At 35.5% G+C, this 26,087-nt stretch overlaps 2 protein-coding genes across 2 annotated transcripts in view; both read right to left on the bottom strand.

Moving 5' to 3' along the window:
- LOC123789357 (uncharacterized) overlaps positions 1–9,605 on the bottom strand; it is a 61,144-nt gene extending 51,539 nt beyond the window's left edge. The window contains exons 1-2 of the mRNA XM_087861147.1: positions 9,263–9,605; positions 8,441–8,611 (exon numbers count right to left, since the gene is read on the bottom strand). The gene's annotated coding sequence lies outside the window, so the exon portion shown is untranslated. The remainder of the gene's footprint in view (positions 1–8,440; positions 8,612–9,262) is intronic.
- A 48-nt stretch (positions 9,606–9,653) lies between these two features.
- PHTF2 (putative homeodomain transcription factor 2) overlaps positions 9,654–26,087 on the bottom strand; it is a 114,472-nt gene continuing 98,038 nt past the window's right edge. The window contains exons 11-18 of the mRNA XM_045793394.2: positions 24,487–24,615; positions 22,750–23,022; positions 22,406–22,537; positions 19,538–19,624; positions 15,828–15,983; positions 14,830–14,925; positions 12,919–13,044; positions 9,654–12,067 (exon numbers count right to left, since the gene is read on the bottom strand). Coding sequence (XP_045649350.2) covers positions 12,047–12,067; positions 12,919–13,044; positions 14,830–14,925; positions 15,828–15,983; positions 19,538–19,624; positions 22,406–22,537; positions 22,750–23,022; positions 24,487–24,615 — 1,020 coding nt within the window. The 3' untranslated portion in view covers positions 9,654–12,046. The remainder of the gene's footprint in view (positions 12,068–12,918; positions 13,045–14,829; positions 14,926–15,827; positions 15,984–19,537; positions 19,625–22,405; positions 22,538–22,749; positions 23,023–24,486; positions 24,616–26,087) is intronic.

Genomic DNA, 26,087 nt, shown 5'->3' on the forward strand with positions numbered 1-26,087 from the left:
CTGGGTGTTATTAGTGAGGGAATCCACATATAAATGTAATAGAGTTCTAACAATAAAAAGATATGAATGGGATATGTACCTGAGAATTAAGCAAGATTATTCATAATTGGATAGAACATACAGGCTTACAAAAGAATGAGAAAACTTTCCTTCCACATTTTAGTACGCCCGCTTATGAACAAATTACATGTTGACTCCCTGTAAAAGAATGCTTCCTGGATGATAATTTATATGAAGTTTAATTCTTAATTATCTCTCATATTCACCAGAAATGCATATGATATTGTATGCAATATGAATGGTTTAGCTCAGAAATTCTTGTTAATTGCCCTAGGCCATTACTTACTTGAAGAGGAAAAAGAACCAATCTTTCTGCACAACCCATACATGTCAGTTCTCTGCTAGATGCTTTACATATGTTGTCTCATTAATCCTCCTAATAACCCCGTAAGATAGGTATTAATATCACCATCAGTAATTTACACCTGAGAAAAGCAAAACTCCCAAGTGGCTAAGGAATTTGCCCAAGATTGTAAAACAAGTGTGACTCCAAAGCATATGTACTTTCCAACAAACTACACTGCTGAGAATTGAATAGGGAGATGTCAAATGACTTCTGATTTTTTCCTACTGCCAAGGCCTATTACCTTATATATGACCTCACTACAAATAAGGATAGATAATTTATCAGTATCTTTGCTCTCTCCATAATATTTTTCCTATGATTAAGTATTTTGATCAGTCAAGAGGTACAGAGGTACTATTACAAAATATACTTTCTTTTCTTTCTTTTTTTAACAGGGGAGTCTTGATTTTATTTTTAAGTTTTTATTTAAATTCTAATTCATTAACATACAGGGTAATATTCATTTCAGGTGTACAATATACTGATTCAACAATTTCATATAACACCCGGTGCTCATCACAAGTGTGCTCCTTAATCCCCATCACCTATTCAGCTCATCCTCCCCACCTCCCTCCCCTCTGATAACCATCAGTTTGTTCTCTGGTTAAGAGTCTGTTTCTTGGTTAGCCTCTCTTTTTTTCACCTTTGCTCATTTGTTTTGTTTCTTAAATTCCACATATGAGTGAAATCATATGGTATTTGTCTTTCTCTAACTTATTTTGCTTAGCATAATACTCTCCAGCTCTATCCATGTCATTGCAAATGGCAAGATTTCAATCTTTTTTATGGCTGAGTAACATTCCATTGTGTATGTATACCACTTCTTGGTTATCCATTCATCAGTTGCTAGACATGTGAGCTATTTCCATAATTTGGCTATTGTAGATAATGCTGCTATAAACATCAGGGTGCATGTGTCCATTTGAATCAGTATTTTTGTCTTCTTTGGATACATACCTAGTTGTGCAATTGCAGGATCATAAGGTAGTTGTAATTCTAACTTTTTGAGAAACCTCTATACTGTTCTCCACAGTGACTGCACCAGTTTGCATTCCCACCAACAGTGCAAGAGGGTTCCCCTTTCTTCCCATTCTTGCCAACACCTACTGTTTCTTGTGTGGTTGATTTTAGCCATTCTTACAGATGTGAGGTGATATCTCATTGTAGTTTTGATCTGCATTTCCCTGATAAGTGATATTGAGCATCGTTTCATGTGTCTGTTGGCCTTCTTTGGAGAAATGTATATTTACGTCTTTTGCCCATTAACTGAATTATTCATTTTTGAGGCGTTGAGTTTTATAAGTTCTTTATATATTTTGGATATTAACCCTTTATCGGATATGTCATTTACAAATACCCTCTCCCATTCAGTAGGTTGCCTTTTAGTTTTGTTGATTGTTTCCATCACCATGCAGAAGCTTTTTATTTTGATGTAGTCTCAATAGTTTATTTTTGCTTTTGTTTCCCTTGCCTAAGGAACCTATCTAGGAAAAAGCTGTTACAGCCAATGTCAGAGAAATTTCTGCCTGTGCTTTCTTCAAGGACTTTTCATGGTTTCAGGTCCCACATTTAGGTCTTTAATCCATTTTGAGTTTATTTTTGTGTTTGTGTATGGTGAATGAGAATGGTCTAGTTCCATTCTTTACCATGTTGTTGTCCCCTTTTCCCAAGACCGTTTGTTGAAGATACTGTCTTTTTCCCATTGGCTACTCTTTCCTGCTTTTTGAAAATTAATTGACCATATAATTGTGGGTTCATTTTTGGGTTTTCTATTCTGTTCCATTGATCTTCCTATTTTTGTGCCAGCACCATACTGTTTTGATGATCACAGCTTTGTAGTATAACTTGAGGTCCAGAATTGTGATGCCTCTATAATTTTGCTTTTCTTTTTTAATACTGTTTTGGCTACTCGGGGTCTTTTGTAGTTCCATACAAATTTTAGGATTGTTTGTTCTAGCTCTGTGAAAAATGCTATTGGTATTTTGATACAGATTGCATTAAATGTGTCCATTTTTTTATATAGTATAGACATTTTAACAATATTCTTTCAATCTATGAGCATGGAATGTCTTTTATTTCTTTGTGTCATCTTCAATTTCTTTCATCAATGTTTTATAGTTTTCAAAGTACAGCTCTTTCACCTCTTTGGTTAGGTTTATTCCTAGGTATCTTATTATTTTTGGTGCAATTGTAAATGGGATTGATTATTTACTCTTTCTGCTGCTTCATTATTGGCATATAGAAATGCAGATTTCTGTACATTGATTTTGTATCCTGCGGGTTTACTCGATTGGTAAATCAGTTCTAGCAGTTTTTTGGTGGAGTCTTCTGGGCTTTCTATATATAGCATTATGTCATCTTCAAATAGTGTAAGTTTTACTTCTTCCTTGCCAATTTGGATGCCTTGTATTTCTTTTCATTGTCTGCTGTGGCTAGGACTTCCAGTACTACGTTGAATAAAAGTGGTGAGAGCGGACATCCTTGTCTTGCTCCTGACCACTGAGGGAAAGATCTCAGTTTTTCCCCATTGAGGATGATGTTAGCTGTGCATTTTTCATATATGGTGGCCTTTATTATGTTGCTGTATTTTCCCTCTAAACCTATTTTGTTGAGGGTTTTTTTTTTTTTTAATGAATGGATGTTGTACTTTGTCAAATGTTTTTTCTCCATCTATTGAAATGATCATTATGTGGGTTTTTTTTTAAAGATTTTTTTTTAAATTTATTTGAGAAAGCAAGCAGAGGGAGAGGCACAAGCAGACTCCGCACTGAGCACAGGGAGCGATGCAGGGCTTAATCTCAGGACCCTGAGATCAGGACCTGAACTGAAACCAAGAGTCAGACACTTAACCTACTGAGCCACCCAGGCACCCCAATCATATGGTTCTTATCCTTTTTTTTTTTTTTTTAATTAATGTGATGTATCATGTTGATTGATTTGAAAATACTGGCCTGCTCTGCAACCCAGGAATAAATCCCACTTGACCGTGGTGAATGACGTTTTTCATGTGTTGTTGGACTTGGTTTGCTAGTATTTCGTTGAGGATATTTACATCTATGTTCCTCAGAGATATTGGCCTGTAGTTCTCTTTTTTAGTGGTTTTGGTATCAGGGTAATGCTGGTCTTATAGAATGGATTTGGAAGTTTTCCTTCCTCTTGTATTTTTTGGGATAGTTTGAGAAGAACAGGCATTAGCTCTTCTTTAAATGTTTCGTAGAATTTGCCTATGAAGCCGTCTGGTCCTGGGCTTTTGTTTGTTGGCAGTTTTTCGATTATGGATTCAATTTCTTTTCTGGTTATCAGTCTATTCAAATTTTCTATTTCTTCCTATTTCAGTTTTGATAGGTTATATGTTTCTAGTAATAATCCATTTCCTCTAGATTGTCCAATTTGTTGGCATATAGTTTCTTTCATAATATTCTCTTATAATCTTTTGTATTTCTGTGGCTTTGGTTGTTATTTCTCTTCTCTCATTTGTGATTTTATTTATTTGGATCCTTTCCCTATTCTTTTGTATAAGGCTGGCTAGAGGTTTAACAATTTTATTAATTCCTTCAAAGAGCTCCTGGTTTTACTGATCGTTCTATTGTTTTTTTTTAGATTCTGTATCATTTATTTCTGCTCTAATCTTCTTCTGATGGCTTTACTCTTTGTTTGTTGTTCTTTTTCTAGCTCCTTTAGGTGTAAGGTTAGGTTGTGTATTTGAGATTTTTTTTTTTGCTTCTTGAGGCAGGCCTGGATTGCCATATACTTCCCTCTTAGAACCACTTTTGCTACATCCCAAAGATTTTGGAATGTGTTCTCATTTTCATTTGTTTCCATGTATTTTTTAATTTCTTCTTTTACCCCCTGGTTGACCCATTCATTGTTAAGTAGCATGTTATTTAACTTCCATGCATTTGTGATCTTTCCAGATTTTTCTTGTGGTTGACTTCTAGAATGTTCCATGTGTACTTGAAAATAATGTGTATTCTGCTGTTTTAGGATGCAACGTTCTGAACATATCTGTTAGATTAAACTGTACCAGTGTGTCATTTAAAACCTCTGTTTCCTTGTCGATTTTCTGTTTGGATGATCTATCTATTGATGTAAGTGGCATGTTAAAAGTCCTATACTATTACTGTATAATTATCAATTTGTTCCTTTATGTTTGTTATTAATTGTTTAATGTATTTGGGCTCCCATGTTGGGTGCATAAATATTTATAATCATTGTATCTTCTTGTTGGATTATCCCATTTATTATTATATAGTGCCCTTCTTTGTCTTTTGTTACACTTTTTTTTTAAGATTTTATTTTTATTTATTTGAGAGAGAAAGGATGAGAGCGAGAAAGCACGAGACGGGGGAGTGTCAGAGGGAGAAGCAGACTCCCTGCTGAGCAGGGAGCCTGATGTTGGACTCAGTCCTGGGACTCCAGGATCATGACCCGAGCTGAAGGCAGTCACTTTACCAACTGAGCCACTCAGGCACCCCTAGTCTTTGTTTTAAAGTCTAGTTTGGTACAACTACAACTATTGCTACTCTGGGTTTCTTTTGATATCTGTTTGTATGATAAATGTTTCTCTATCCCTTCACTTTTTTTTTCTAATAGAAAATTACTGAATTAATGTCATAAGTTGGGCACCTGGGTGGCTTGTTGGTTGGGTGTCTGCCTTTGGCTTTGGTCATGGTCCCAGGGTCCTGGGATCGAGTCCCGAGTCAGGCTCCCTGCCCAGTGGGGAGCCTGCCTCTCCCTCTCTCTCTGCCTGCCACTTGCCCTGCTTGTTCACTCTCTAATTAATAAATAAATAAATAAATAAATAAATAAATAAATAAATAACTTTAAAAAAAGTCATAAGTTTCAAAACCAAAATTCAAAAATAGTTACTTAGACATAACCTCTTTCACAATTTCATTGCTTTATAGTATCTTGCATTAAGTCTGTCTTTTTTTCCAAATTTTTATTTAAATCCTAGTTAGTTAACATATAGTGTAGTATTGATTTCAGGAGAATTTAGTGATTCATCATTTGCATATAACACCCAGTGCTTACCACAAGTGCCCTCCTTAATACTCATCAACCATTTAGCCCATCCCCCACCCACATTCCTCCATTGACCCTCAGTTTGTTCTCTTAACGTCTGGTTCCCTCTCTCTTTTTTCTTCTCTCCTTCCTATACGTTCGTCTGTTTTGTTTCTTAGATTCCACATATGAGTGAAATCATATGGCATTTGTCTTTCTCTGCCTGATTTATTTCACTTAGCATAATATATTCTAGTTCCACCTATGTCATTGTAAATGGCAAGATTTCATTCCTTTTGATGGCCTTATCCCCCCCTTTTTAAGTTTTATTTATTTAAGTAATCTCTACACCTAATGTGGGGCTCTGATTCATGACTCTAAGATCAAGAGTCGCATGTTCTTCTGACTGAGCCAGCCAGGTGCTCCTATATCCCCTCACTTTTAATCTGCAGGTGGCTTTAGATTTAAAAAGAGTCTCTTGTAGGCAGCATATATATCTTTTTTTTTTTTTAAATCCATTTTGACACCTGTCTTTTGATTGGAGTGCTTGTCCATTTATATTCAAAGGAATTATTGATAGATATGTATTTGTTGCTATTTTATTACTTGTTTTGTGGCTGTTTCTGGAGATTTTCTCTGATCCTTTCTTGTCTTTTTCTTTTTCATGTTTTGATTTTCTTTAGTGATATATTTGGATTTCTTTCTCTTTATTCTTTGCACGTTTGTTAGTGGGTTTTCATATATGGTTACCACTAGGTTTATATGTAACCTTTTTTTCATATAATAGTCTATATTAAGTTGATGGTCATTTAAGTTTGAACCCATTCTTTTCTCCTCTCCTCCCCATGTTTTAGGTGTATGTTATTACATTTTATATCCTCTTTGTGTGTGTGTGAGTTCCTGACTGATTTTTACAGAAATATTTTTACTATTTTTGTGTTCCCTACCTTTATACTGTCATTTTTGGTCTATCCACTCGAAGAATCCCCTTTACTATTTCTTGCAGGGCTGGTTTAGTAGTCATGAACTCCTTTAGTTTTTGTTTGTCTGGGAAACTCTATTTCTCCTTCCATTCTGAATGACAGCCTTACTGGATAGAGTATTCTTGGCTGCAGACTTTTCCCATTCAGCATTTTGAATATATTATGCCATTCCCTTCTGGCTTGCTAAATTTCTGTTGAATAATCTCCTGCTATCTTTATGGGTTCTCCCTTGTAAGTTACTAACTTCTTTTGCTGCTTTTAAGATTTTTTTTATCACTATAGTTTGCAAATTTAATTACAATATGTCTTGGTGTGGGCCTGCTTTTGTTGATTTTGGTGGGAATTCTCTGTGCCTCCTGGATGTGGATGCCTTTTTCCTTCCCCAGATTAGGGAAGTTTTCAGCTATTATTTCTTCAAGTAAATTTTCTGCTCCTTTTTCTCTCTTCTTCTGGGACTCCTATAATACAAATGTTATTATGCTTGATGGACTCACTGAGTTCCCTAAATATATTCTCATGTTGCATAATTCTTTCTCTCTTTTGTTCAGCTTCATTGCTTTCCATCACTTTGTCTTCTAGGTCATTAATTCATTCCTCTCCTTCTTCCAACCCACTGTTCATTACACCAGGTATGTTTCTAATCTCATTTATTGCACTCTTCATCTCTGATTTTTTTTAACTTTTATCTCTGTGGTAAGGGTCTCGTTGATGCCTTCCATTCTTTTCTCAAGTCCAACGAGTACCCTTATGATCATTGCTTTAAATTTTCCATCAGGCATATTAGGTATATCTGTTTTCACTTAGATCTTTGGCCATGGCCTTAAATTGTTCTTTCACTTGGGATGAATTCTTCTGTCTTCTCACTTTGTCTAAGTCTCCACCTGCTTCTGTATGTTAAGAAACCCAGTTGTCTCCTGCTCCTGAACGTAATGGCGTCATGAAGAAGAGATCATGGTTAATGTCCAGGGCCTGACACTTCAAGGAGTGTCTCCAATGTGTGCTGTGTGTTCTCTGCTATTGTGTTCTGGCTGCTCTATCCTTCAGGCTAGTTGTCTGCAGAGGTTCTCCTTGCCTGCTGTGGGCAGTGTTTGATCCTTGGCCAGAATGTGGTGAGTTTTAACTAGGTGTGCTCTGGTCTGCTTGTGAAATGAGACCTGTTATCACCTCCACAAGAAATGAGGCCCTGGAGAACTCACTGGTTGGGAGAAGTAGTGTGGGCAGGAGTTTGTGCTAGTCTTCTGGGGGAGGGGCCCACCACCTGGGACTGAAGGTAAGTGTGACTGAGAAGGACAGTTCCACCAGAATGCAGGGGCATGGGGCTTAGCACAAGAAAGTTAGGCAGCCAGTGGCCACACTGTGCTGCTTTCCACAGGTAGCTCTATGTTTATGCTGAGGGGCAGGGGAGGGGAAATGGCACTGGCCAGCTCCTTTATTCCCAAAGAGGTGTCTCCATGACGACTGCCACTCTGGGACATGCTCTGAGAAGAACAAACAGTCTCCCCACTGGGTGCTCCACATGCTCTTCAGATCGCTGTTTCCATGCTTTATGCCCCGCCAGGTTGTTTGTCTACCTTCTCTCCAGCACAGTGCTCTCTAGGCTGTATTCCAGCCAAGCCTGCTGACCTTTAAAACTCCAGCCTTGAGGCGCCTGGGTGGTTCAGTCAGTTAAGCACCTGCTTTCAGCTCCGGTCATGATCCCAGGGTCTTGGAATTGAGCCCCACATCAGGCTCCCTGCTCAGCAGGGAGGCTGTTTCTCCCTTTTCTGGTCCCCCTGCTTGTGCTCTCTCTCTGTGTCAAATAAATAAATAAAATCTTTAAAAAATTAAAAAAAAAATTATAAACTCCAAGCTTTAAGCCTCACTGGTTACAAGAACTCACAAAATTCTGCTCCTCTCACTTTCCAAACCAATGGCTATGGGGAAATGTTCTCTTTGTGCACTCCCCTGTGAGTTCCTCTCTCTCTCTCCCTTCTGTGCAACCAGTTACCTCCCCTCCACAACAGCCAGGATCTGTTTCTCCCCTAAACCTTGTCTCCGCACTTCCTACCTTCTTCAATGTGGCTTCTTCTCTACCTTCAGTTGTGGAGTTTGTTCTGCCGGTCTTCAGGTCAGTTTCTGGGGTACTTAGGATGATTTGATAGTTATCTAGTTGTATTCATGGGATGAGGCGAGCCTAGGGTCCTCCTACTCCGCCATCTTCCTGTCTCTACAGAATATACTTTCAAAGAGAATAAAAGAGAGTGTGGGTACTATCATCAACTAACTAGGGCAACCTTGGGCAAGCTTCTTAACCTCTTTTGTGGTCTGTTTTTTAATCTGGTAAAACAAGAACTTTAGACTAGGTGGTGTCTAAAGTCCTGTTTGACTCAGGTCATTCATTCATTCAGTAAATAGACTGAGACTCTTCTATGTATCAGGCACCATTTTATATGCTAGGAATACAGTTAAAATCTCATGGAATTCCTGATCTTAAGGCAGTAATTCTCAAGGTGATGAGGACTGACAGGTGAGGCCAATTTTCCAAATCCTTTGAGGAATATCTTTTTGAAAATATACTGCCTCCTCGATCCACAGTCTCATCCCCAGGAGGTAAGCTTTGTGGGGAGCCAGTGTTACTGATAAGCATTTGTGATATCCTTTGTATAGGCTTGGCAGAAAAAAGATTGAGAATTAGTGTTCTAAGAGATATAGCAATTCAAGGAGGTGCCAGTCATGTGCTCTATTTTGCAGCCTGAAAGGAGATTCAGTAAAAGAGCCAATTCTAAGCTTAAGGTAAGTTTAAAAGTGAATTTGAATTAATAGTCCCTGATTTATTAAAATCCTATGAACACTTGTATCAATTAGGTAATAGAAATATTAGAATGCTTACCCATCTTATTTTTGGCCATGATCTCTCATGCTGAACTCATGTGGCAAAATTGTTTGATAAAAAATACCACTATCCTTCTGACAATGAGTTTTAATATCCCAGGCCACAGCCAGTTTTCTGTATTTAAATACAAACAAACAAGCAAAAAAAAATTAATGATATGATAGCATTTTGATGATGAAAGACCTGCGTATGTATTATTATTCTTTTGTGTTAAGAATAATAACAAAATCTTAAATGTCAGGGAGTTTTAAAAAACTTATTTCCATTCCCCTTAAATCTGAGAGTTATAACTAAAGTTCATGCTATAGTAAATACAAAATTTCCATAGAAATGTATATGGATTGAAAACGGAAAAAAAAAAAAAAAAAAAACAGAAAACACCTCCAGCTTAACACTGTCAGCATAGAATATTTTATTTTAAACTTGCTGTTCAAACTTTCAAATACAACACATGTGGCAAAGAAACAACAGTTAACACACAACATCTGCCACAATTCTATCTTTGAACTGCCTTTTCTATAATATGTGATATGTTACAATTTCTTTCAATTTCTTACATTCATGGTATTCTTAAAGGCAGCAAATGTCAATTTTTCTGCTCTGAAAACAGTTCCATTAATGTTTTGAAATTGCTTAAAATGACAACTTTTTCCTTTTGGTATTCTACTGCTGCCCACATTAGTGACATAATTCATATTATTTATAGGTTGTTGAGAGGTATACTGTACTCAACAAATCAACTCCCAACTCTAAGTTAAAATGAACTTCAATCCAAAACAAGCATTTTCCTAAATCAGTATACTCAGCTACCTTTCTCAAAAATATTTCCATTCTGAAATAAGTTTTTTTTGTGTGTGAGATACAATAGTTTTATCTTTTATTCCTAACAGAACTCATGCTGTACTTTTTTTCTCAAAATATATTTGATATATTCTGTGCAAAATGTTAAGTTCTGTATAGGTATGTACCTTATTCTGAAAAAGTTTATAAAATATAATTCCTAAAAACAACCTCAACATTAGACAATAGAGGAAGAAGAAACATATCAAACAAAGCCTAATTTTCCACATGAGAAAATAAGTATGTTCTTAAAGCTCCAGTAATACATTCCTTGAAAAAACTCAGAATGCACTTTGGTCATTATTAAACATATGAGAACAAAGGCAAATAAAACAAATTGCTTTTGTCGTTTTCTACACAAAGAAAATACACTACACAATGAGGCTGAATTGAGGCTGACCAAAAGGAATGGTAAGAGCAAAGTGATATTGTGACATGGCTCTGTTCTCCACACATTCCTGGTCTTAAGATTATGATTTGGGGATTAAAACTGCACCAATCAAATAAATCATTTACAATTAATTATTTTAAATTCCCTAAAACATGGTAAAAAACGTGAGGATATTCAACATGATACACCTTGCACCAAGAAAATTCTATACTGTTTCAAATAAATTCGTTGTTTTAGAAACTAGATACTCAGTTTTAAAAAAAAAATTGCAAAAACATTTCATGTTTTATGTAATTCCTAATATATTCTTGATTGTACAAATGTAACAACTTAAAATCAAGGCCCAATGTAAGATACCATCATATTCGCCCTATTTACCTAACATGCGAACATGGTAAGTTCTCATTTGGACACTTGGCAAATTGCATGTGTGTGTGGTCGGGGGGAGCAGGTAACTTTCCAGGTTAAAAGCATCTAAAATAGCCCTTATAAAATTGGGGGTGGGGGGGTGCACCAGGTTAAGTTTAGAGGACAGAATTTGCAAAGTGAAGCTCTTTTCTGAAAATCTGGATATAGTTTTATAACTAGCAATCAGAGGAATATTTTATTGATTCTTAACCTTATTCTTAAGTTGTTCATTTGAGTGTGTATACACTATAGTGTACCATGGGGAAAAATTATTTTACTTCAGTAAACATAATGTACTTTAGTAATATCAATAGGCACTTCACTTGTGAGATGAGTGTATACCTCACTCAAAAGGATACCATATCATGCCCTAGTACACTATAACATATCCCATATAAAGATACACATTTAAAAGTAACAATTTTAAAAAGTGCACATTTTGAGCATGCACAGTTGGAGCTGTGCAAACAGCCCAGTGTTTCAAATAAATACCATTATTACTAGTTAATTTTTATCAAAATATCTTACAGTATGGTAACCATTTACAATTATTGCTCTATTAAGAGTTTTATCATCAAAGAGCACTTGTTGACCTGTTATGTAATACCATATATATTAATACTGAAGGGTGCGTAACTGCAGCTTAATCAGTGTAGATCCTGGCATTGTTCCAAAATAATTCAAAAAAAACCCTGACTGGATCTTGATTTACCAAAGAGGATACTTTCTGTGTTTAGCTGAGTCCAATGCGATATTCCAAAGTTAAAGACGTTTTCCTCAAGTAAGGCAAGTTCACGGCATTGATGGAGAACAGTGCTTAGCAATGGCTTCTAGTCTCACGATTTGTTATTTTGTCAATTATTTATGAACAATTACCAGGATCTCAAGTATCTGGATATCAGTTTTATCACCCTTGCAACAACTAAGTACATCAATGCTAAAAATAAAATATAAAGACTAAAAGAAATGTAAAAAACAGTGAACAAGTAAAATAAATATAAGAATTGCACAAGACAGTCTGATGTAAACACTTCGATTTCCCAGCTGAGACTCCTGAAGCAAAGAGTCAGTGACTGCTTTCAGGCAGCTTAGTTGGTACTGTTATTCTGGAAAAGAGGCTACATCTTCTTTTCTCTGAATTGTCATGATTTAATCTTCCACAGCTAGTGAGAAAATAACAGAAGTAGTAACCATTAGAGTCAGTTTTAATACAGTAACTTACTAAATTATACCACGTAATGTTTTTATCTAAATTTCATTCACAAAAAAGGGTAGGTTCTACTTTTTTAAACTCCTTTATCTCTGTGTTTTTAAGAATTCACCTTGAAATAAAAAAGTGAAAATCAGATTTCCCCTGCTTTCTTTCTTTTTTTTTTTTTTTTTTTTAAGATTTTATTTATTTATTTGACAGAGAGAGGGAGAGAAAGCCAGCGAGAGAGGGAACACAAGCAGGGGGAGTGGGAGAGAAAGAAGCAGGCTCCCAGCGGAAGAGCCTGACGTGGGGCTCGATCCCAGAACTCCGGGATCACGCCCTGAGCCGAAGGCAGACGCTTAACGACTGAGCCACTCGGGCGCCCCTGCCCTGCTTTCTTTTAATGGGAAGTAGCAATATATAGACACTACTGGTTTAATATGAATAATCTACAACTTATTTGCTAAGAGCCGTGCATATGTTGGAGGATGTATGTACTGCTATATAATAAATAATACCACTTTTGGCTAAAAAAAGCAGGCTCTTCTTTTCCTTTTTATCACCTAAATCAGATTCAGATTATGTAAGTAAAAATAAATCCCTTTACTTATTCTACAAGAGTCTTATTTGTATGAACACTGTTCCAAATTAGGAGTTCATCAGCATTATAAATCAAGAATATTATTCATTCTCTTGCATACAGCATTATCAAAATGACTTCATCACTGCACACAGGAGATCTCAAAAGAGTGATGGGGTAAAATAAATGTCACAAAATGTAACAGAGCACTAAGAAATAAAAAAATACCGGGAAGGTCTTACCTTTAAATTAAATCCAAGCAAGTCACTGATAACACCAGAGACAGCTGACAGGATGACAACCTGGGTGATGTTATAAAGCAGTGGATTCATCGTAAGCCCATATAATCTAAAGGGACTGTCCAATTCCTAGCAGAAGAAAAAACCCATAAGCCCGGAAACTCATTACGAAAATTATCAGTTAAACTAATTCAGGACAAAATACAATGAGAATTTTCAAAAACACTTTCAAAAAACAGTTACAAATTATGGGTACTTTTAGAAAGGATAAACTTGATTAAACTTGAAAGAAGTAAATACACTTTGTTGTGTTTTTTTTTTTCTAGAAGTGATTTTCATTAAAAGAACTCTATAACCTAACTCTGTAACTCTAATTTCCGTCTCAAATGAATGACTAGTAATGTACTGGTCTAGTAGCTACCAAGGGGTTTGAAAACATTTTCTAAGATAAGAACAGAAAATGGAAGAGAACAGTATCTTTTTGGAAAAAATTAGAAAATCAGCCAAATTTTCTGCCAGTATTAATACATACATAAAACTCCCCTTTGAGATAATTACTTTTCGAATATAAAAACTGATTCAAAGATTTAATATTCTCTGATTTATTGATTCTCAGATTTAACGGTATATGGCGGGCCCTGTGTTAGGCTCTGGGAAATTAGGATTCAGTCCCTGTGCTGAAGGACCTTATAATCTAATAGACATGCAAATAAACAATTCAACTGTGAGCCTCCCATAGAAGAGGTGTGTATAAAAGGTTCCGGCCCTAGAGCAAGGTGCTCCTAAAACTTCGTGGGAGGAGATAACAGGCATTCTGTGAGACACATGAGAACATGGCACCTTTGACTCACTACAGGCTGCTCGGCATTTTAGAGCCCAAGCGCAAGGAAAGAAAGCCTTCAAATTTATAAAACTGGCTACTGAGGTAAGGGTCATTCTTTGTGCGGATTGTACTGACAGACTGGCACCAGTGGAATTTAATTAGGGGAGAAGTGTATGAGAAGTGCAGGTGAGGAAGATCACCAGCAGAGGGGAAGCCACGTAGAGGACGGGCTGGAGAGCTGGCAGACTAGAAGCAGGAAGGCCTTGAGGATTCAATGGACCAGAGCTCAAGGGAGAGAATGAGGGTCTGACTTAGGGCAGTACTGACAGGGAAGCGGGATGTTCTGGAAGCTATTTGAGAGGTTGAATCAATGGGCCTCAGAATTTCTTGGCAGTGAAGAGGGAAAGAGAGAGGGAACAATCGATATTAAGTCCCCGGTTTCTGAGTAGAAGACTGTGTATGACTGTGTGTGATCAAAAAGGACCACAGTGTTGTGCTTTGTACTTTAGTATACTGCCCACATGTGCACCAGACAAGCCCACCCACCTCTTCAGAGCCTTGTCGATACCTAATGTATATTGTGAGGCACTATATCCCATTAAGACTTTTTAATGGACTGAAGAAATAATTGTAACACTGAGACACAACTAATTTTGTACCATTCTTTAAACACTTAAAAAACAACTCTTAGGGGGCGCCTGGGTGGTGCAGTCGTTAAGCGTCTGCCTTTGGCTCAGGGCGTGATCCCGGTGCTCTGGGATCGAGCCCCACATCGGGCTCCTCCACTATGAGCCTGCTTCTTCCTCTCCCACTCCCCCTGCTTGTGTTCCCTCTCTCACTGGCTGTCTCTCTCTGTCAAATAAATAAATAAAATCTTAAAAAAAAAAGTTATAAAAGTTTAAAATGATTTGGATTACTTTAATTTTACAGTAAGTAAAATGTACATGGCATAAATGTGTTCAAATATAATTTGGAAACATTGTGGATAATCATAAAAACCAAACACAAGGTAGGATCTGCAAACAGAAGACTCAGATATAATATCAGAACAGCATATTCTACATTATATCCATTTTCAGTTTTATTTTTACCTTTAGCAGTTTAGTAGCCAGCTTTAAAACATTATTCACTAGTGTCAGTTCCTCTTTTTTGTTAGGTTTCTTCTCCATTTTCAAGTAGAGGTTTATCTTTTTATAAAAAAGGAATAAATAGTTAAAAATACTTAAAATTACAACAAATACTCATTTTTAAAAGTAACTGATAGTCACTGAAATATTAATGGTGGTCTGGTTATTGAGATTACAGATGACATTAATATTCTCCTTCATACTTTACTGTATAGTCCAAATTTCCCACAATAAACATGTTATTTTATAATAAGAAAATAAGGACTTATTTAAACTTTTCAAATATAATGCAAGCTGACACAAGAAAGGCAAACTGGATGTCATTATTTAATAACAGGTGAAACACTTTAGTCCCAGAGCCAAAGCAACCTAAAGAGTAAGGAAGAACTAGGGTAAAGTAAATCAATTAAACGGTTTGTTTGTTCCTCTCCCGTTTCCCTTTAGTTGAGCTCCTGTGACAGGGTTACTTATTTTTTTAAAATCAAATTATCCCTGACAAAAATACTAAAGAAGTTTTCATTGGCTGTAAGTTTCTTGTAATAATTCCTATGAAATGGTAAGGAAAATATTAAACAAATTCATACAAAATAAAGTTAACCATCAAAATTATTATGTTTTACTCCTCCTATTGAATAAAAATTGATACTTATTCAAATATGGCTCTGCTACACTGCAAAGCAAATATATTCCACTAATGGTTTAAAATTCATCATGTCTATTCATAGCACTTCCTTCTTGTCAAATAAAAGTGAAACAGAAAAACAGGAGATTAGGTTTGAAATCTGCATCAAGGCAGGAACACTGGAGATGAGGCTTGTGTTCTATCAAATTTCAAGTTTTGCTTTGCAACACAAATGCAAACTAACAACAGGTTCCTAAAAAACCTGAAGTAAATGAAAAAAATTTGTTTAATATGTAGATTATAGACATTAACTTATGACAGAATAAACATGCATTCTCACCTGTTCAGTAAGTAATATTGAGGTATTGCTATATTTTTTACTTGTTTCTGATCCAAGAGTAACAAATCTTAGGAGAAAAAGTGTTAACGAGATGCACCAGATTACCAGCTCCCAATTGTAGTGACAATCAAGGAAGATCTCATGCACATGAAGCAACTAGAAGTGTATGAAAAAAGGCAACAGGAAGCAGCAATGTGATTCAAACAATTTCTTTTTAAAAGGAAATAATAATTTATTTCATACAAGTGGATCATGAATGTAGTAGGGCATTTTAAAAACATTCCACATTTATTACGGAATATTTCAAATACACAAAACATGTAATATAATCAAAACTCATGACCAGAAGTGGTAGAGAGGGTAACAGTTTTATTCCTAAAGTAAATACCCCGAAGGTAATAAATATCATATAAACAATGTTTGCTCTAATTTTTGAAAGATATACTTTATCAGATTAAGAACAGTACCTTTGAGTATTATGAATCTCCACTGAAATTCACCGATTTGTTTTCTGCATCTGTTGAGATGATCAGATGTTTTCTCCTTTAAATCAACTAAAGGAGCTCAAACCAAATTCAGGGATTTTCCAAGTTGAAAATCTTTGCATTCAAGGGATACACTATACTAGTCATGGCATACTTATTGTTATTAAGTTGTTGGCTTTATCTCGCTAGTATTTTGCATTGAAGTTAACAAGGAAAATTAGTTCATAGTTTTCCATTTTCATACTATGTCTCCGATCAACTGGTATCAAGATATTAGTCACCTAAAATGAGTTGGGGAATATTCCCTTTTTTTCCTGTTCTCTAGGTGTTTTGTGTAGGATTAGAATTAGCTGTTTAGGGGCACACAGGTGGCTCAGTCAGTTAAGCATCTGCCTTCGGCTCAGGTCATGATCTCAGGGTCATGGGATCAAGTCCCACACTGGGCTCCCTGCTCAGAGGGAGTATGCTTCTCCCTTTCCCTTTGTCCCTCCCCCTGCTTGTGCTCTCTCTCTCTCATATAAATAAATTTAAAAAATAGAATTAGCTATTTGAATAATTGGCAAAATTCAACTGTAAAACCACATGGGTCTAAAGGATTTTTGTTGGTGGCAAATTTTTAAACTACTGAATCAATACCGTTCTATAGTTACAGGTCTCCTCAGATTTTCAATTACGTTTTGAGTCAGTTTTAATAAATTATGCATTTGTACAAAATTGTTGAACGAAGCATTTAAAAAAAAAAAAAAAAAACTTCTCAACTGTGCCAGTAGCTTATGGTTAAATATACTGTGCTTTTTTCTTTTTAAACATTTGTTATAGTTTTAAAATTTCCAAATGCATGAGTTTTCTTGCTGCTGTCATTGTTTCCTACTGTAACTGCATTAGTTAGATCAAGTGGCCTGTATGGTCTGAGCTGAGAATTACTTTGTGTACAAGTACATGGGAAAGTTTATAAACTGTCTTTGTGCCTGAGAAGAATATGTATTCTCTGATTTTAGAACAAAATTTTAACTGTCGTTTACATACATATCTTCATTATATTTTTTTTGTCTATTTAATCAGTTACTGAAAGAAATGTGTTGAGACCTCCCAATGAGGTTTTTTCTCACAATTTCTCACCTTAGTGCTATTGATTTTGGCTGTCTATACATATATTTGAAGTTGTATGATTACATGCATGCAAGGTGGGAATTATGAGATCTTCCTGATGAATTATTCTTTTAATTTTTGTCAAGGTTCCCTTTATCCCTTATATTTAGACTAAGCCTATTGCATCTAACATTAATGTGAACTCACCAGCTTTCTTTTGGCTAGTATTTGGCTGCAGTAGCTTTTTCTATCCTACATTCGAAACCTTTCAGTTATTATGTTCCATGTGTCTTTGTTGATAGGCGTAGAAAGGTTTTATGTTCCTAAGAGTCAGAACTACTATAGCATGTACTCCGGAAGAAAATGCTGAGCTGCAATAAGGAATTGTGAGTACAGAAATCAGTCTCTTCCTCTTGGTTGCTTTTATGATTTTTCTCTTTGTTTTTGGTGTTCTGCAGTTTCTCCACAATGTGCCTAAGTGTGGATTTACTTTTATTGCTCCTTCTCATTCTTGTTGTGCTTCCGAAATCTGAAATTAATGTCTTTCATCAATACAGAAAAACTCTTAGCCATTATCTCTCCAAATATTGCTCTCCTTCTCCTTTCCATCTGGAATTCCTCCTATCTGTCTCATCTCCTTTTCACATTTCCATCTCTTTATCTCTGTCCTATAATCTGGGTAACTTCTTCCAGCTTCTATTCACTATTTTTAGCAGTCTTCAATCTGCTATTTATCGTTTATTGTGTTTTAAATGTCAATAACTGTATTTTTCATTTCTCTGAAGTACTGTCAGTTCTTTTCCAAATCTGTTTTTCCATAGTGTTATCTATGTCTTTATCTCATAGTTCCTCTCTGATCAGTCTATCATCTGAGGTAGCTAGAGATCTAATCCTGCTGTTTGTTGGTCTGCTAAGTCACTCTTGATGGACTGTCTCTTCACAGTGTTTTGAAATCTGAAGGGGCTTCATCTGTGGAAATCCTAGGAGACCTAGGTTGAAGTCACATCCGCCTAAGAACAATCTTGGTTTTGCTTCTGCCAAGTATCCAGGTATCCAGGAACCTAGGAATACTTTTCATATTAACTTCTTGACATGGAGGTTATGGGACAAGATCTATAATGTACACTTTAAACCCTGAACCTATAATAAGGGACGACTACAGTCGTATATTCTTAGAGGAGAGACTTATCCTCCCCATTCTTGTCAGTCCAGGCAGAGTCAGATGAGCTTTCTTCCTGTCCTCCTGTGCTGGTGAGCAGGCTGTTTTTCTTATTCTACCTTTTCATGGAGAATGTAGTCCTGTAAGGGGTAGCATGTATAAGGAGGTACTCAGGCTGAGGCCTCATCTTCTGTCCTCTGTGGACATAAAATCTTAAGTCTCTAGGATACTAAGACTGACAATGTACATCATTTTATCTGAGGGCTGCCATTGCATTAACACATATACTTAATTGCTCTGTTTTTTAATTTTATCTCCATTTTTGGTCCCTTACTGTCTTATAAACTCAGATATGTATGTAATATGTGTATAAAAAAGCTTACATATGTATATTAAAAAGCTGGGTTTTTCTTTTTCTCCCCCCAGCATTATATAGTGTTTTAAAGCATAAGAATTTTCAGGTAATCTAATAGGTCATATTGAAATGGAAGTTTAATTTTATAACCTAGAATATCCTGAGATATTTTTGTGCTTCTTGACTAATCTTGGACAATGAGAGTTCTTTTTCAGAGCCTGAGGCAGTCAAGTCAGAGTGACGATCCAGATATAAAATGAAAGAATTAATACCAAATGTGAACAAAGCAGAGATTCATGAAAAACAGTCTGAAACAATCTCATAATTCTAGTCACTCATAAGTTTGTTTGGGAAATAAAGATAACCAAGCGAATGGTGGATAAAAACTAATTACTATGTATTCAATCAACAGATCTGAGACTATGCTAGCCACTGTTCATGACACAGATAAGACATTCATTCTACTAAAAAAAAAATGAACTGCAAAAAGTCAATTTTAAAACTTGTATAACTAGGTTTATAAGTATTATTACTTTGGTTGTTTATTATTAGAAAGCCTTCTGGAGCTAAATAATATAGATGTGATTATCTAATTTTTACACATTGGAACAAGTCAACTCACCTGGGCACAACAGATAAACACAACTGATATAGTCAACAAGAAAGCAGATGAAACTATTACATCAACTGATCGCTGAGGACCTCGACGCTGGGGAAAAAAAGGGAAAACACTTTTAAATATACTTACTAATTAGCAGCTAATTCCATGCTTTCAATTACAGTGTTGATCCATCCCTGCAGGTTGATCATAGCTTACAATGTTGAAAATATACCTAATTTGTCAGATGAATTTTAATTACAAAGTGTTACTATTTCCTGAGGATTTGCAATACAGTGAAGATGGTGAATACATAGCACAGAATTCTTGGCATAACTTCCACATTTTTCATTTCATTTCATTCCAAATATTTTGTCAAACACTAATCATTTATTCAACAAATGTTTCTTGAGCACCTGCTCAGAATGAGGCCCTGTGTTAGGTACTGGAAATACAGCAGAGAACAAAACAGACATGGTCCCTAACTTCACGGGAACCAGCAGGGAGCCAACATCAAGCTTACAGCCACAGATCTATGTGATCAGCTGTAATGAGTGCCATTAAAGGAAAGGTAAAGGATGCTTTGAGAAAACTGGTAGGGAATTTGGTGTAAATATCACTTCCTTAGGGAGATCTACCCTGGTTCACACTCCTCTCAATTACAAGTTGGGAAGATGTCCTGGGAAGATCTCCCTAATAAAGTGATATTTATGCCAAAATAAGATGTGAGGGCATGATGGCACATGGCGGTGTTCCTGGCAGAAGGAAGGGCAAGTGCTAGAGCACAAAACAGGAAAAATAATATTGCATTCACAGAACTGAAGCAGTCTAGTGTGGCTGGAATGGAGAAAGGAAAGTGTTTCAAAATGAAACAAGAGAGGCTACCTCAAAAGCTAGGTCACGGAGGGCATTCTAGGCCCTGTTCAGATTTTATTCTTCAGCCTAAGAACAGTGGAGAACCTCTAAAAAGTTTTAAGAATTATATGATGAAATCCACATTTTGAAAAGATCGCTCGTGGCAGACTGAGGAATGTATTGGAAGGAGGGGAACCTGAATGTCGGGAGGCCAGTTAAACAGGCAACTACAGTGGCCCAAAGCAGATGGACGGTTTCAATTAGGGTGGTGGATACGGAAACACAGAAGTAAATGGACCCAAGAAACATTTTGGAAGTAGAAAGGGCACGAAATGGTAATAAGCTGGATGTCGGAAATGGGAAAGGGAAGTAAATACCAAGGATAATTCCTAGGTCTAGGGCAACATGTTTCCCTCACTGAAATGTAAGCTCCTAAAGGTAAGGACTTTTATGTCATCAGTAGTGGATATTACATGGTTAACATTAAATAAATGCTTATTGAATAAAACAAACAAGGTACAAAAGAATGCAACACCTACTTAGGGTTGATAATGAGGAGGAATTACAGGTGGCTTCTTACTAAGCTACATAACAAAGATCATATTCATTCCTCCATAAAACAGAAAAGTCACAGTGTGCAAAAATAACCAGGCTAATCTTTAGCATTTCCCAATGGAAACTAACACGCTAAATCAATGAACAGAATAATGAATTTTTAAAATAGAAGGGTAGACAAATAGTGCAAACTTTTTTTACTTCTTTCATTGTTACTTTGAAAAAATAAAGATCTAGGTATATCAGAGGGTTTCTGGTCTTCGGGCCAACTTTATTTAAGACCTGATTACTCCATGAATAATGAAAATCATTGTGTCTTAATGCAGCAAAGAAATAATCCTCAGAAGAAGTGCTTTCCTAAACCTAATTTAGATGTTTCCCACTTCCCTCCTGAGTTTTTATATCTTACTTCCATAATTAGGAAGGTTATTTAAAAAGATTAAAGGAAAAGAACAGCATGAAAAGAATGGCTTAGAATTGCAAGCTAATATTTTTAAATAGTAAGAGGCCACTTCAGTGAGGCTACTCACTGATTAGTTTTTTTTAATTCTTTTTTTAAGCAGTGGGCTCCCTCTGCTGGTTTCTGATAACCATTCTAGGTAGAAACAAAATCTTTAAGCTTTTTAATGAGTAGAAGTTGGTGAGATTTATGAAAAAAAGATAAATGTCAAACCTAAAAAACAAAACATATGGATAAGCAAACAAAAAGCAGAATCATACCTATAAATACAAAGAACCAACTGATGGTTGCCAGAGGGATGGGGGGTGAGAGAACGGGCAAAATGGGTGAAGGGGAGTGGGAGGTACAGCTTCCAGTCATGGAATGAATAAGTCACAGGAATAAATGGCAGAGGTTAGGGAATATAGTCAATGGTATTCTAATAGTGCTGTATGGTGCTGATGGTAGTTACACTTGGTGGTAAGAATAGCATAACAGAGAGAGAAGGTGAATCACTATGTTGTACACCCGAAACTAGTTAACATTGTTTGTCAACTATGCCTCGATTAAAAAATAAATTTAAAGGGGCGCCTGGGTGGCACAGCGGTTAAGCGTCTGCCTTCGGCTCAGGGCGTGATCCCAGCATTCTGGGATCGAGCCCCACATCAGGCTCCTCCGCTAGGAGCCTGCTTCTTCCTCTCCCACTCCCCCTGCTTGTGTTCCCTCTCTCGCTGGCTGTCTCTCTGTCGAATAAATAAATAAAATCTTAAAAAAAAAAATTTAAAAAATACGTATTTAGGATAATCGGATCTTGAATAACCTACCTAAAATGTATTTAAGCCTTTTAAATCTCAGCTATTTTACTCTAAAGAACTAGTTAAACCCTGATTCTGGATTTCTGCAGCTGGATTGAAAAGAACACTAAGTATGGCCACACAGCACCTCGTTAGTACACAAGTGACTGTACATCCATATTGACAAAAAGACTGACACTCTCAGAGGGAGTTAGCATGTTAAGAGTACTTTTATCATTGTCATTCTACCTTAAGATAGGATCGGAGAGAGAGCCACATTTTTATATTCTGTACTTTCTTCAACCGGAAATGAGGAACCTCAGATTTTCGAGCCCTCCTTGCCGATGTTAAGTGTCCAAAGAGTTTTGCAAAAAGTAATCGCTAAAAAAGATTAGGATAAGGATTAATTTTCAAGTAGATTACCACAGAAAAGCAAAAATTGACAAAATATGTTTTAAGTACTACAAAAACAAAACAGGAAAATAATTAGCAGGTCAAAATGATTTAATGAAATACTAAAATACTTCAGGAATTCTTTAAATATTATGAAAAGGATAAGATATTCTCTATTCAGAATTCTATATTATACCCACCTGTTTATAAGTTCTTTCTGCTACACAGAGCAAAAAAAAGAAAATCCACACAAGAGACACACGAACCACAAAACTTATTATAACCATAGAAAGAACTATGACATCTTCATTTGAACCAAATGCAATCACATAAAGTTCTGAAGCAGAATGTGCTGTGAGTTGTTCCAAGTCTGTAGCTTGGGAGAGTCGGAAAACAAATGGAGTTAAACCCAGGATTAGAGAGATTGCGTTTCCAAAAATCTGGTATCCTATTCCTGGTATATGGCTGTTCACCTTTAAAGAAAGGGAGAGAGGAAAAAAAAAAAAAAAAAAAAGTACACAAATTTTATCAACAGTAAAATGAATTCCTATTAAGCATTATTTTATTTATAGCAATATGAAACATTTTGTTAGACTATATGAGTTTTAATACATGAATAATGAAATTTAAATTTACTCAAAGTTTGGAAACCATTTTACCGGGAAACTGTAAGTCATTATGTCTTCAGTTTTTAAAAATAGTTCATTATCAGATTTCTAATTCACTAAATAGATGCAAAAGGATGAACTATCTTGGTCTTACCTAGATCCAGAAAAAAAATTCTAAGTATCTAATTATTTCGAAAGTTAGAAATATTCATATATACTTTAATATTAAAAAGGAGGAGATCTCATATCAACTTAAGCTCAGTTCATAAAAAGAAAAATCAAGAATGCTACTTATTTGATAAATTTGCAATTTGTGTCTTCTTCAAAGAGCTCAAAATACAAATGGATTATCTCCTTAAACTCTAAAACCATTTTAGAAGAGAGAGTATGTTAGAGGGGGAAAAACTAAGTAAGAAAGGGGGGAAAAGGAGAATTATAGAAAAGGAAACTGGAAATTAAATAACGGGAAATATAAGACTGGTAGGACTATGAGGGATCTTAAATACCAGCAAGCTTTTTATCATCATATTGTACACTATACATATATGCACATATATACCTATTATACATCTGTCAATGACCCGCTAGTTCACAGGCAGTTCAGGTATGGAGAACCAACTAGATACACATCTCCAGACACTCCTTCTGCCTAAGTAATAGGAAGGGGATCAATTTCTAGAGCAGTTACTCTAACTTCTGTCCTCCATAAAGCCTGCACCATAGTTCTCACACAACACACCACAGACAAGAAATTCAGAATTCCAAGTTAAATCATGTCTAGCTGTCCAGAGGAATCAGATAAAATTTAAAAACCGTGATTATCTGATAAAAGACACAATTTAATAGAAATGGAAATTAAAACTCACAGTATTTGTACTCTATCTCCTCAAACTACCATTAGCATTTTTACACCCTAGCTGCATTACTTCTATATATTTAAGTGAGCAAGCATCAAGACAAATACCCTATTTTGAATTTTTGGGTACTAATATGCAGGAGGGATGATACAGGAGAAAGTAAGCCTTCATCAACACTTGTGTATCTGGCAGCTCCTCAGTTTGATCCATGAAAAGCAAAAGAAAGAATAACATAAAAGAAGAAAATTTGAGATTGTACCATCTACTCTTGGTCAGAAGAATGAAAACACCAAAAGACGACAGTGGTTTGGTGATAAATCACCATTTAAATCACAGCGCCAAATACAAATAACTGTCTTTTCCAGGTTGAAGAAATGAGTTAAGTTGTAAATATAACCTCGTAGTAATTACTTAATATATTAATAATCACTGTCTTACTCTTGAACTAAAAGAACAGAATTTAGAAACTCACTCTGTTCATTATCATTCCGCTGATTTCAAGCACAGACATGTCTGCTTTCTTACAGTCATTGCCTTCCCATACGATAGCACTGATTTTTTCTAATCCTGGGTGGGAACTATGGAGCCAGGGCAAATGACTCTACAAAAAATAAGCAGAAATAGATGAATACATTTATCACATTTCATAAATACAACATGTGTGTGTATATATATAAACTACACTAAAAAACAAACTGGTGAATATACTTACCATATTTTATAAATAGAACATATATATATAGCTGAACATGGGTATATGTGTATCTACACACACCCAATATCAGTGACACTAAAATTCTATCTTAATGTTAATTAGCATATACACTGAACAGATGGCATATGAAATTATACAATTATAAAAAATGTGTAAGTTAAGAACTTCCTATAACAGGTATTAGGCAAGCTATTGCTCAAAAATCCTCTAAAATGTGTCAGCAAAAGCACTCAGTTGTCAATCTGTCTACATAGCTACAAATATACTAATGTTCCAAGACAAATGGATATCAATTTGTTCATATTACGGACTCTCTAGCTTATGGTCATTCAATACAAAAGCACATGACAGGTATGATTTAACCTCTTTGAAAGACTAAACGGTGATACAATCTCATCCTCAAAGAGACTCTCCCTCACACCCTCAGCCTCAGTATTTGATTCATTACTTTTCTGATATTTTAATCTAGCAATTCCTCAAAGGATCAATTTAAGTTTTTTTTTTTCGTTAGAGTAAATACTGCAAACGGAAGCACATGGAACTAGAAGTACTCTCACAAGAATAAAGCATCTCTCAACGTTTCAAGAATAGAAAAAGAAAAGAAAAATTGAAAGCCTTAATACAAAGGACCAGATGCTTAAGTTTGGGTGTTTTGTTTGTTTTAGATTTATAATATAAAAAAAAAAACTGCAGGGCTCTTGGCTGGCTCAGTCGGTGGAGTGTGTAACTCTTGATCTCGGGGTTGTGAGTTCGAGCCCCACATTTGGGTGCAGAGATTACTTAAAAATAAAACCTTTAAAAAAATAAAACTTCAAAATAGGATAGTTGGGGATTAAAGATAGCAATAAAATTAATACAACACTAATCTTTACATTATCAGATATTGATAAGTGAATACTAAAAGATTAAAACCCAAATGGGATTAATTTACATTACAGTATTGCTAACTTATTTATATAACGCATTTCATTAAAATAACTTCTAACAACGAACAGAAGAATCTACTATAGTTATATTTATCCTCTGAAGAATAAAAATGTGATTAAAATATGGTAAAGACTGGATGATAAATGCAAGTAATGAATCATGGAACACTGCATTAAGAACTGGGGATGTACTGTATGGTGACTAATATAACAAAATAAATATTAAAAAAATAAATAAAATAAAATAAAATATGGTAAAGATATGTTTTTTGAAAACTTAAGGAATATAATATTTTCCTGTAGGGAGAATAAAATTGCATTGATTCGTTTTGATTAAAGATATAAAATAATACTTTAATAATATGTAAGAAAACAGATATGGGAACTTATCGTCATTCTGAACTATATATTAATTTTCTTTATGTAATGCCA

The sequence above is a fragment of the Ursus americanus genome, chromosome 3 (assembly GCF_024610735.1).
Source record: "Ursus americanus isolate L20-20 chromosome 3, mUrsAme1.1.p, whole genome shotgun sequence".
NCBI classification, from domain to species: Eukaryota; Metazoa; Chordata; class Mammalia; order Carnivora; family Ursidae; genus Ursus; species Ursus americanus.